Source organism: Ovis canadensis, chromosome 1 (genome assembly GCF_042477335.2).
Source record: "Ovis canadensis isolate MfBH-ARS-UI-01 breed Bighorn chromosome 1, ARS-UI_OviCan_v2, whole genome shotgun sequence".
In the NCBI taxonomy this organism is placed as follows: domain Eukaryota; kingdom Metazoa; phylum Chordata; class Mammalia; order Artiodactyla; family Bovidae; genus Ovis; species Ovis canadensis.
The window spans coordinates 8,490,063-8,502,488 of record NC_091245.1 but is presented as its reverse complement, the minus strand read 5'-3'; the positions used below and the strand labels follow the sequence as shown (position 1 = coordinate 8,502,488).

The 12,426-nt window shown below is 44.4% G+C and overlaps 1 protein-coding gene across 1 annotated transcript in view; it reads left to right on the top strand.

The window, feature by feature from the left end:
• Nucleotides 1-12,426, top strand: part of INPP5D (inositol polyphosphate-5-phosphatase D) — a 137,938-nt gene that overhangs the window by 68,942 nt on the left and 56,570 nt on the right. The window contains exon 6 of the mRNA XM_069585095.1: nt 6,683-6,770. Coding sequence (XP_069441196.1) covers nt 6,683-6,770 — 88 coding nt within the window. The remainder of the gene's footprint in view (nt 1-6,682; nt 6,771-12,426) is intronic.

Below are 12,426 nucleotides of genomic sequence, written 5' to 3'. Positions count from 1 at the left end.
TAAATGACCTGATGGTTGGGAGAATGTGGGCGCTGAGGGCTGGTGTGCCCTGGGCGGGAGTGGATTGGTGGAGCTGGCAGATGGATGTAGGGTCAGGGGAAGGTCAATCAAGGGTGATCCCTAGATTTTCAGTGCAAGAAGCTGAGTGGTGGGTGATGCCAGTTACTCAGATGGGGAAAGTCAAGGAGGAAAGGGTTGAGGAGGATCATCTTTGTCTGAACTGCCATTGGCTTGAAGTGCTATTAGATATCCTGTGGGCGGAGCCATCAATCAAGGATTTAGTTCTAGAAGTTAGATCCCAGGAGACCTCAGGGTTAAGGGTATATACATCTGGGAGTCATAGGCATGCAGTGGGCACTTGAAGCTGGGAGACACATGGGGTAGGTCCTCGCAGCGGGGAGTGCACACGGAGGGGAAGAGGGCAGGGGCAGATACTGAGAGGTGGGTGGAGGAGAGGGACCTGGAACCGGGGGCTGAGAAGGAGCCGAAGGTAGCAGATTTGTCTGCTCAGACCACCCGGCCCAACACAGACACCGGGGTGAGGATGGGAAAGTCACAGAGAACCAAGGAGTGAGAAACAGTGCAGGAGCCTCCCCCACAAAAATGTCATGGCAATGTCATTGCCTGCAACTGAAAGAGCCTCAGCAACACAAAGGCTCTAGGGAGATTTGTAACCCTAAGTTAGACCATCTAGAACCAGACAGAAACTTTTGCAGAGAAAGAGAACAAAAAGTTAAGTCTCCAGAGTCTGGAAATACTTGGTAACTCCTGAAATGGAGAAACAAGAAGAATTATAAGTAGGATTTTAAAATAACAGGTCAAAGTGTGGGAGAGGGTGTTTTATCAATTAAGTAAGGATTTTAATAAAGAAACCAACCAACCAGACAAAAATACATCATCATTAAAACTGCTTCTTTGGAGGCCATAAAATAAACCCACAGTTCTCAAAGCAAATTTATAAAACAAATCACAAAACACAGCAGTGTCAGGGAAGCATATATATATATATATATACATACACACACACACACACACACACACACACACACACATATATATATAACAAGGGAGGACTAGATAAGCACCTGCAAAGAATGTGTGGTTAAAAAACAATAGCCTTTGGAAAGAGGGCATAGAGATTCAACTTATAGCTGGTAGGGCAGGCTCTCCAAGAAGCAGGAAAAAAATGATGCTTATCTGATAAATAAATATATATATTTTTAAAGTTTTCAGGCTTATAAAGGAGCTAAATCCAGGTATTGAGAAGCCTTATAATGATCCAGTCACAGAACAACCAAACAGGAGTACTGTAACCTCTTTTTACAATCTTCAAAGCCACAAGCAAAGATGAATTCAGAAAGTAATTACGAATAGCACCATTACTTTTCAAAATTATGATACTTAATATTATTCATACTCTTTGATGACATGATAAAAATGCTGAAGCAGCATCTCCAAGAAGACTACTGATTTCTCCTTGGGATTAACTGAACATAGATATCCTTCAAAAGCCTAAAGAGTCTTCGCCAATTTAAAAAAATTGGTAAAAATGTACTAATCACATGCCTTCCCTTCAGAAAGTTTCCAAGAATTTTTTTCCAGAAATGTTAGTGTGCTGGTGATCCTAAAAATAAGAACCCAGCAGCCTACTGAGCAGCTGGATATGAATACACCCAAAACAGAAGTGTCCATTCTGTGTTCCCAGAACGCAGAATGATGATGAAAATAGAGATAACAAAACTAGCCACAACCATCTGGGTGCTTTTAGACCATCTCCTAAATCACAGTGGAATTAAGGAAGGCACTTCATGCAATGATAGCCTGCCTGGGAGAGGTTTGGAAACCCAGAGGAATCAAGCCTCTGTATATCAGAGCTCCAGGTGATGCAGCCGAAACACTCCTGGAGGAAAAGCCAAAGATTTAAATGCTCTGTTACAGAAATGGGGTGGGGTAGAATAATAAGTGAAACATACAAACTTAATCCAGGCTGTCAGTCTCCTGAAGGCATCATGGGCCATATCCTGATTGCACAGATATTGCCACAGTCAAGCAAAGTACTGGAAACGGTAATCTGTTCAATATTGGTGAATAAAGATTGAGTGTGTGCCAACTATGAGCCCAGGCTTCCCAGGTGGCGCTAGTGGTAAAGAACTCACCTGCCAATGCAGGAGACACAGAGACTTGGGTTCGATTCCTGGGTTGGTAAGATCCCCTGGAGGAGAGCATGGCAACCTACTGCAGGGCTCATGCTTGGAGAATCCCACGGACAGAGGAGCCTGGCGGGCTACGGTCGATAGGGTTGCAAAGAGTCTTATATGACTGAATTGACACACGCTACCAAGAGCCAGATACTGTTCCAGGGGCTAGAGATACAGTAGTGAACCAAACAAAGTCTTTAAGAAATCTCTGTTAAGTGAATGAATAGTAACAACAACTGGAAAGTAAAAGAGCAAGGGGGAAATAATTTTAAAAAATAATAAATTAGGAAAAAAGTCAAGGAAATTTTTAAAATTAGAAATGTAGGAGATTTAATAATTTGCATTAAAGATTTACAAGTCATAAAGAATATAATTACATAGTTGCAAATCTTAAAATTATAATTAAATGTAATAAATATTTAATGTGAAATATGAAACATAAAAATTACTGTGCATGCCCTACTTTGAACTTTAAACAAGGAAGAATAACCGTAATTTACACATTATTCAGGAATGACAAAAATCACCTAATTCAATATGCAAGAAAAGTACAATTCCAATCCAGAAACCTAATCAAGATAATAGCCTAAAATAATAAACTATATCCAGTTTCACTTATTAATGTAAGTATATAACATGTCAGTAATATTCTAGCAAATATAATTTAGTGGTATGAAAAATGTAGGTTTTGTCTAAGAAATCATTCCAAAAGCGAGTCAACATAAAACACTATAATTAGCAGTAGGTTCAGTTCAGTTCAGTTCAGTCGCTCAGTCGTGTCTGACTCTTTGCAACCCCACGAATCGCAGCACGCCAGGCCTCCCTGTCCATCACCAACTCCCTGAGTTCACCCAAACTCATGTGCATCGAGTCGGTGATGCCATCCAGCCACCTCATCCTCTGTTGTCCCCTTCTCCTCCTGCCCCCAATCCCTCCCAGCATCAGGGTCTTTTCCAATGAGTCAACTTTTCACACGAGGTGGCCAAAGTATTGGAGTTTCAGCCTCAGCATCAGTCCTTCCAATGTAGTAGGTTAAAAATAAAGAAATCATTTGCATAGATGTCCTAATATACCTGATAAAAGTAATTTCTAACTTTTAAAAATCACTTTTTAAAAAGGAATAGAGGGATACCTCCTTAATAATGCAATATGTGTCAAATATAAAATCAATTAAACTTGACAGGCAAACATTAAAATCGTTCCATTAAACATTTTAACAAAAGAAAAAGAAACTGCATGAGAAATTTTTGCTAAAGCAAAAAGAAGCAAAAATTTGGAAAAGAAAAAATTAAGAAAACAATGAAGGTTCAGAACATTCTTTCTGAGTCTGCAGATCTGAACTGAGAGAATGTTGGATGTTCTAGCTGGAAACTGAATGGGAATCTTGGGGAAACTGACCATCTCTCTGAGACCAAGGGGGCTTCCCTGGTAGCTCAGGTGGTAAAGAATCCACCTGCAATGCAGGAGACCTAGGTTCGATCCCTGGGTTGGGAAGATCCCCTGGAGAAGGGAAAGGCTGCCCACTCCAGTATTCTGGCCTAGAGGATTCTATGGACTGTATAGTCCCTGGGGTCTCAAAGAATCAGACACAACTGAGTGACTTTCACTTTCAGAGACCAAAGTGGGCCCAATCTTTACTCCTCATCTTCCCTTGAGCTGGTGACCTGAAACAGACAAGCTGAGTCTCAGGGACCCTGCTGATGGTAACTTCCTTGGACAAATCCTTTCTGTATCGTAAGATCAGTGCTCAAGTCTTTCAACTCAAGTTCTTTTGTGTCATTGGTCATTCTGGCCCTAACCAACATCTCCAGACATGTCTGAAAGCCAGATTTCTCAAAATTTTACCCAAGTTGGAAATACAGAGAATAACAGCATTAGTCTTAGGAAATTCTAAAGATTCAGTTTGTGTATATGTACTTGTGTGTTTTTAAAATGCCATTTTTAAAAAGGAGAACAGTGAGGGAGCTCTGTTTGATGTTAAAACATGTTCCGAATTAGTGCTTTAGAATTCTTTTTTTTTTTTTTTGGCCTAGAATTCTTTAATGAAGTGATAGTTTAAATGGAATACCACCATGTGACCTGAGCAGCTCTGGTGGAGGTGGGATAGAAACCAAGAACTCTATCTGCCCAGCTCTTTCTCCCTTTTCCCTGGGCCAGTTACCTCCCCCCACCCCATCCTTGGCTCCCAGAGGAGTCCCCAGGATTACCGATCAAAGTCAGTAGGCTGCAACACCATCCTTGCAACAGTGAGATGTGTCAGTGTGTGAACGTGGCATTGCCTAGTACATGAGGAGCTCCAGAGTTTTTGTTGAATGAGTGATACAGATTCTGGCAAGAAATTCTATCATATCTGAGATGGGCTTGTGCAAGGAACTAGTTCAAAAGAACTGTGGGAGAAAAGAGCAAGCGCAGTTGAGTGACACTGAATAGCAATATGGAAAAAGGTGAACTTATTTCCACCACATATTTTAAAAAAAATTTCACTTGAAGTAAGGAATTAAAAAGATAAGACAATGACCCTCCAAAACCTTGTTTATAACATAGCTTTTAAAAGAGTGGGAAACTGATTTAAATGAGCAACTAATTGCTCACAAGTAAATACCCATGCCAAATTTTTAACTAAGGTAAGCCAAAAAAATTTACAAAGAAAAGATGAAAAATAGAGCAATACAAAACTATAAAGCATTTTATAATAAAATCTAGCCTACCTAGGGTGAAAACAACAGAATGAGGGGAAAAAACCCACAACACATAAATTAAATAAAAATCAAAGCAATAAGTAAAGAGTTTATGCCAATGTATAAAAATAACAACAAAATTCCCACCCGAAACCGACAATGGACATGAAATTTCTAGGGAAAGAAATACAGTAAAAACCAACCACACAGAAAAGCACTTAGGCATTAGAAGTTAAAGATGTGCAAATCAGTCCATCAGTATTGAAATGCACTGTTACATCCACTGAAAGAGTGAGGGTAGAGAACTACAGAATTCAAATAGCACAGATGATGAGCAGGCTGGAATAGTGCCCAAGGCCACCATCGCTCAAGGGCTTAGCAATATCGGTCAAGAGCCATCATCTCTGGTTGGCTTGAAACTGTAATTGAAAATAAGTAAAGAAGAAATAGCGAGGACATGGAAGCACCCTAGATGTTCATTGAGAGATGAATGGATAAAGAAGTTTTGGTACATATACACGGTGGAATATTACTCAGCCACAGAAAGGAACCGCTTTGACTCAGGTCTAAGGAGGTGGATAAACCCAGAGCCTATTGTACTGAGTGAAGTAAGTCAGAAAGAGAAAGACAAATATGAACACGTGTGTATGGAATCTGGAAAGCTGGTATTGAGGAACCTATCTGCAGGGCAGCAGCGGAGACGCAGACGTGGAGAAGAGGCTTGTGGACACAATGAGGGAAGGAGGCGGGGGTCGAGTGGAGAGAGCATCAGGGAAGCATACGCATCACTGAATGTACAATTAGATAGCCCGTGAAAATTTGCTGTGTGTCACAGGGAGCTCAAATCCAGGGCTCTGTGTGAGGGGTGGGATGGGGTGGGAGGTGGGAGGGAGGTTCAAGAGGGAGGGGACATACACATACCGATGCCTGATCCATGTTGATATGTGGCAGAAACCAACACAATATTGTAAAGCAATTATCCTCCAATTAAAAATAATTTTTTAAGTTGAAAAATAAAAGAAAATAAAGAAAAGCGATATGAACAAAGCTGTTCACAGCAGCCTTTACTTATAGTTACCAAAATCTCAAAATAACCCAAATATCTAGCAATTGATTTTGGCACATTTACTTGATAGAATATTTGGAAGCCACTAAGAATGTTAAATGTATAAAAAACATGAACAGTTTTTGATGAAATAATAGATGAAAAATAGAACTCAAAATTGTCTGCTCACCCCGTCCAAAGCAACGGGAAAATAGATGAGATGAGAACAAAGAATCAATCAAGTCCTAGTATTGTCACTGAGTCAGACAAAGACAGACCTCCCTGGGGCGTCCACCTCAGCTGCTAGGAGGGGATTTGAACCAGAAAGCACAGACTGCCCCCACTGAAAGACCCTGGGGTGCAAAACGAAAATGCAGATTCCAGACCAAATCAAGTTGGGGCCCAGACATTTGCATTTTTAACACTCAGTGAGGGTGTGATTCTTATAAACACTCAAGTTGGGGACCATGGATTACTAAGTTATTTCTAAGTCATTTGGGTTGCTAGATTCAGAGTTTCTACAGGCTTACGCAGTCAAGTACAGCTAAACAGAGGTGAATCAGATTACCGCATCACGGCTCCCGTGTGGTCCTGGTGGGGCCCAGGCAGGAGTGGGGGGCTCTGGCAGGCCTGGATCTTTGCCTGGGCTTGTCCTCTGCCAGAGTGCATGTGAGCACACCGCGTGTCCAGCTGGAGCCTGTGTGCGCAATGCCACGCTGGTCCTCACTAACGCTCGGCCTTCATCCTGTCTCCCGCCCCAGTGAAGTCATCCGGGCCCTCCCTACTCTGGAGTCTCTGCAGAGGCTGTTTGACCAGCAGCTGTCCCCCGGCCTGCGTCCGCGGCCTCAGGTAAAGACGCTGGGAGCTGATGAAACAAGTGTGGGAGGGGCTTGGGGGGTGGTTTGGGGGAGGTGGGGAGAGGAGGAAACCAATGTCCCAGGGACTTTGCTGGACCCCCACCTCTAGGGCGAAGGAGCCTCAGGATCCTGCCCCTCAGTCAGGTTTATGCCTCCTGCCCCCACTGAATTTTGGTTTGAGGAACTGCCACCAAAACTCCGTATTAGTGCTGAATAAAAGAGACAAGGCAGAGCCTTTTCTCATCAGAAACTGACAAAAACTGGAGGTGCCTAATGGTTTGGTCCCACCTCTTACCCCAGGAAGAGCAGGGGAAGGTGGGCCCCCTGAGACACACACACACACACACACACACACACACACACACACACACACTGGGAGCCAAGGCCTGCCAAGTTGTCTGTGTCACAGAAAGTGTCCCCAGCAAAGCTAAGAACAGAATTAACATGTTTAAAAGGCAAACCCTACCACCCATGATTAAGTAAAAGCAACCAAAATGTTTAAATGGGGAGAGGATTTTTAAAAGGCTGTTTTACTAAAGAGGGACTGGGAATTGCCAGGATACCCTTGAAGAGATGTTAGTAACACCTCATTAGTAGCCAAAAATGAGCTGCAAAGCTCCGCTTGCCTCTCCGATGGGCAAATTTGATTGGTGAAGTCAAGACTTGGCTCCAACACAGAGGTCAGGACTCCTGGGTTCATCGCTCACAGTTGTGAGTGCAAATGGGTTTTTGAAATGCAGGTTAGCCGTTTGCATGAAAATGTTAAATGCTCAGCATCCTGCAAGCAAGCCAGTTACCTGTAGGCAGCTGCCTTAGGGTCTACACATTTGCACAGATGTTGGCAAAGGTGTTTATTGTAGCTTTGTCTCTAAAATCAAGAAGTAGGATGCAGAATTCTGAACTAAGGTGGATGCATTGATGTAGAAAGATCTTCAAGGTATACTGTTGGGTGGAAAAAGCAAACGGTTGAACAATGTATAAACTAGGGTGTAAGTCTGCACATGGAAACTGTACCAGGTGTGTTTATACCCAAAAGGTCACCACAAGGAGGGGATGGAATGGAGTCGAAGCGACCTGGGTCGCGTTTGCCCAGATGGTTTTTTGGAGTTTTTTTGCTGAGAAAATGTTTTTGTATTCTGTTTGTACAACTTAAAAATTCATCAGGGGGAATAAAAAAGGCAAGCAAATGTAATTTTGCTTTCCTCAAGTGAATGATGTGTTTGTTTCTGGGAAAGTAAAAGCGAATTTAGACAAAACAGGAGCCCTACCAGACAGTAAAATTTAAATAGTTTGACAATAAGAACACACTCCCAAACCTTTGAAGTCAATTAGAAGAGGGAGAAGCTTCCATCCCCAGCGTGCTGCCCCGAGTGTCTCAGCCACCGTGTTTGTATTCGGTGGCAGGTCAGAGTAGCCAGAGTAGCGACAGGATGGGGGTGACGTCAGGATGTAGAGAAAGGGTTCTGGTTACCATCCTCCTACCTGAGGGTTCTGGTGACCACCCTCCTGACTTGAAAAACCAGAGACTATGTTGATGCCTTCAGAAATTTCACAAATGGAAAAGGGAGTTCTGAGGCGGCCCGGGGTATAGAAAAGAACCCTGAGCCATGCATCAGAAACATCCAAGTTCAACAGATGACTATGCCCCCACCCTTGCTTTCCTCATCTGTGAAATGGGCATAGTTCCATCTGCCACTGCAGGGTTATGTGAGGGAGTAAGTGAGACTGCTTGGGTGGCACATCTGGAGGTGGCAGCCTCTTGCCAGCACAAGGCCCTGTCCATCAGGTCAGCGAGACAGGATGGGGACCCCTGCGTGGAGTGCATCTGAGAAGCTGCTGGGAGGTGTAAAGTGCAGCATTAGCAGAATGTGAGGTCTGGGGAGAGCCCTGGGTCTGCCCTACGTGAGAATGGAGAGTTGTTAACCTTGGAGCCCACATCCTCTGAAGTTCAACTGAAAAGCTCAGTGAAATAACTGGGTCAGCTTCTGTAAAGCCACGGGTGGCACTCAGACCAGTTCACCCACATTGAGGCTGAGTTGTGAATTTTGACCTCAACCTCAACGCTAGTGACATTTGGGGCTGGGTCATTTTCTGTTGTGGGGGACTGTTCTGTGCAGTATAGGATATTAACACTTCCTGGCCTCTACCCACTAGATGTCCTTAGCATCCCCCAAATTTGACAACCCCCAAATGTTCCAGACCTTGTCAGTTGTCCCCAGAGGTCAAGAGGTCCACCAGTTGAGACCCAGTGACCCAAATCTCAGGTCAACACCAACAGTGTGGCTTTGAGCAACTGACTCACTGCTCTGACTCAATGTCCCCATCCGAAAACCAAGGACTGGAGGGGTCAGTAGGTGAGGAGTGTAGATGAGCGCATACATCTTAAACATGCCGGGCAGAGCACACCCACCATCTCACCGTCATGTGCATTCAGTTCAGTTCAGTTCAGGCACTCAGTCGTGTCCAACTCTTTGTGACCCCATGAACTGCAGCACACCAGGCTTCCCTGTCCATCACCAACTCCTGGAGTTTGCTTAAACTCATGTCCATTGAGTCAGTGATGCTATTCAACCATCTCATCCTCTATTGTCCCCCTCTCCTGCCTTCAGTCTTTCCTAGCATCAGGATCTTTTCCAGTGAGTCAGTTCTTCACATCAGTATTGGAATTTCAGCTTCAACATCAGTCCCTCCAATGAATATTCAAGACTGATCTCCTTTAGGATGGACTGGTTGGATCTCCTAGCAGTCCAAGGGACTCTCAAGAGTCTTCTCCAACACCACAGTTCAAAACCATCAATTCTTTGGCACTCAGCTTTCTTTTTAGTCCAACTCTCACATCCATACATGACTACTGGAAAAACCATAGCTTTGATTAGACTGACATTTGTTGGCACAGTAATGTCTCTGCTTGTTAATATGCTGTCTAGGTTGGTCATAACTTTTGTTCCAAGGAGTAAGAGTCTTTTAATTTCATGGCTGCAGTCACCATCTGCAGTGATTTTGGAGCCCCCCAAAAATAGGGTCTATCACTGTTTCCATTGTTTCCCCATCTATTTGCCATGAAGTGATGGGACCAGATGTCATCTTCGTTTTCTGAATGTTGTTTTAAGCCAACTTTTTCACTCTCCTCTTTTACTTTCATCAAGAGGCTCTTTCGTTCTTCTGTTTCTGCCATAAGGGTGATGTCATCTGCATATCTGAGATTATTGATATTTCTTCCAGCAATCTTGATTCCAGCCTGGGCTTCATCTAGCCCAGCACTTCGCATGATGTACTCTGCATGTAAGTTAAATATGCAGGGTGACAATATACAGCCTTAAAGTACTCTTTTCCCTATTTGGAACCAGTCTGTTGGTCCATGTCCAGTTCTAACTGTTGCTTCTTGACCTGCATACAGATTTCTCAGGAGGCAGGTCAGGAGGTCTGGTATCCCCATCTCTTGAAGAATTTTCCAGTTTGTTGTGATCCACACAGTCAAAGGCTTTGGCATAGTCAATAAAGCAGAAGTAGATGTTTTTCTGGAACACTCTTGCTTTTTCAATGATCCAGTGGATGTTGGCAATTTGATCTCTGGTTCCTCTGCCTTTTCTAAATCCTGTTTAACATCTGGAAGTTCACGGTTCACAGACTGTTGTGCATTCTTCTACCTAACAAGGTAGTACAGGCAAAACTCCAGCTTTCTTTAATACCTTTTGTTTCTTTAATACCTTTTGTTTCTTTAATACCTTTTACTCCACTCTATTGGTAGCTTCATTTCTACTTTGTACATCTTTGCCCCAAAAGACACAGATTCCAAGAGAGCTGGGAAGACACCATCTTACCACCAGGTGATGATGACCAGTGTGAAGATCCAGAGTGTCTGGTGGAGGAGGAGGGGCTTGAATCTGCTTATCGTCTTGACTCTTTTTGAGAAAAACAAGAGATTCCCCTAAAACAAGGGATCCTGTACTGTCCCACCTGCTCTCCTGCTCCATCCTTACCTGCATCTCAGCTCCACTCCAGCAAGCCCGTCCCTTGATCAATAATAACTGTTGCCTGATTGGGAGCTTTATCAAGGAGCCAAGGGCCAAACCAAAAAAATTACAGAGAGTTTTGACAAGTATCAACTGCCGTGATGATGGTGGTGATGGTTGTGGTGGGCGGTGGTTGTAGTGGTCGTGCTGCTGATGGTTAGAAATGATGGTGATCAGTGATGGCAGAAGGAATGTGCTGAAGACGCTGGTGGGGGACTTCCCTTGTAGTCCAGTGGCTAAGACTCTGCACTCCTATTTCCAACGTCAATCCCTGGTCAAGGAACTAGGTCCCGCCTGCCGCAACTAAGCGTTCTCATGCTGCAACTAAAATATCCCGCAGGCTGCAAGATCCCACATACCGCAACTAATACCTGGTGCAGCCAAATAAATAAATTAAAATAGTTTTAAAAGATAAGTGGTCAACGGAAAAAAGTGAAAGTGTTAGTTGCTCGGTCATGTCTTATTCTTTGTGACCCTAGGGACTGTAACCCGCCAGGCTCCTGTGTCCCTGGGCTTCTCCAGGCAAGAATACTGGAGTGGGTAGCCATTCCCTTCTCCAGGGGAAACTGAGGTCAGAAGTCTGTGTGACCTGGCTGACTTACTGGGGGGTGGGTGGTGGTAAAAGGCAGCACCTAGTTGGTGATCACCCTCGTTCTACCCTGCTTAGTGTTTGGAATAGTCCAGTCTGGTTTTCTCGTCCTTCCGGAGGGTGGGGATGGTGTCCTTTCAGCTCTATACCTCCAGCACCTTGGCACAGTGTCTGGCGCAGAATCAAGGCTTTGTAAAGATCTCTTCTGTGAGTAAATGCTCGAGACTGTGGACTTGGTGCCAAGAAGACATAGTTTCACATCCTGCCGTGCCTTTACCAGCTGTGTGACTTCGGACATGTAACGTCAGCTCTGGGAGCCTCACGCACGCATTGAACAACTTTACTGAGCATCTTCCCTGGCCAAGCCCCCAGGTCGCAGCACTGGACACGGTTCTCCTGGGCCCAGCCCTCACGGAGGTTCCGTGCTAGCCGGAGAAACAGACAACAAACAAACGATCAACACAATGCTGATCTAGTGGAGATGTCTTCGGCGCGGGTGGTCAGGGAAGACCTCGTTGTGACTCTGAGACCTGAGTGGCAAGGAAGTGGCCTCCCGTGGTGACATTTATGTTTCTAGGATTCCTCAGGAAGTGTGGCTCCAGGCCATGGGCAGATCAGAAGGTCGGAGGGGTGTGGCTGGGGCTCAGGAGGGGGTCACACCAAGTCCTTAAGGGTTTGGATCATTGTTTTCTCCTGGTGGCGGGTGAGGGGGTTTGGAGCAGGGCCTGGCTGTGTTTTGGAAGTCCAGCAGCGGTGCCAATAGATGCAGTACACGTAGGAGGGTGGAGATGTTGTGATCCAGGACAGACCTTGAGTTTTGTTTCTGCAACCGAGTAGAGGCGGTGAGAAGTCCTGGGAGAGCAGCAGATTTCGAGGGAAGAGGGAAGGAAGGCGTGCTTTTAGGTCATGGTAATTCTGAGATGACTGCACATATCATATCCCTGATTTCCTTACATGCAAAGAAGGACGGTAATCCTGCTTGTGGGGTTGTTGGTGGGGAAACCAGGATGAAGCCTAAAATCCGAACCTAAAAGTAATTTCAAGCT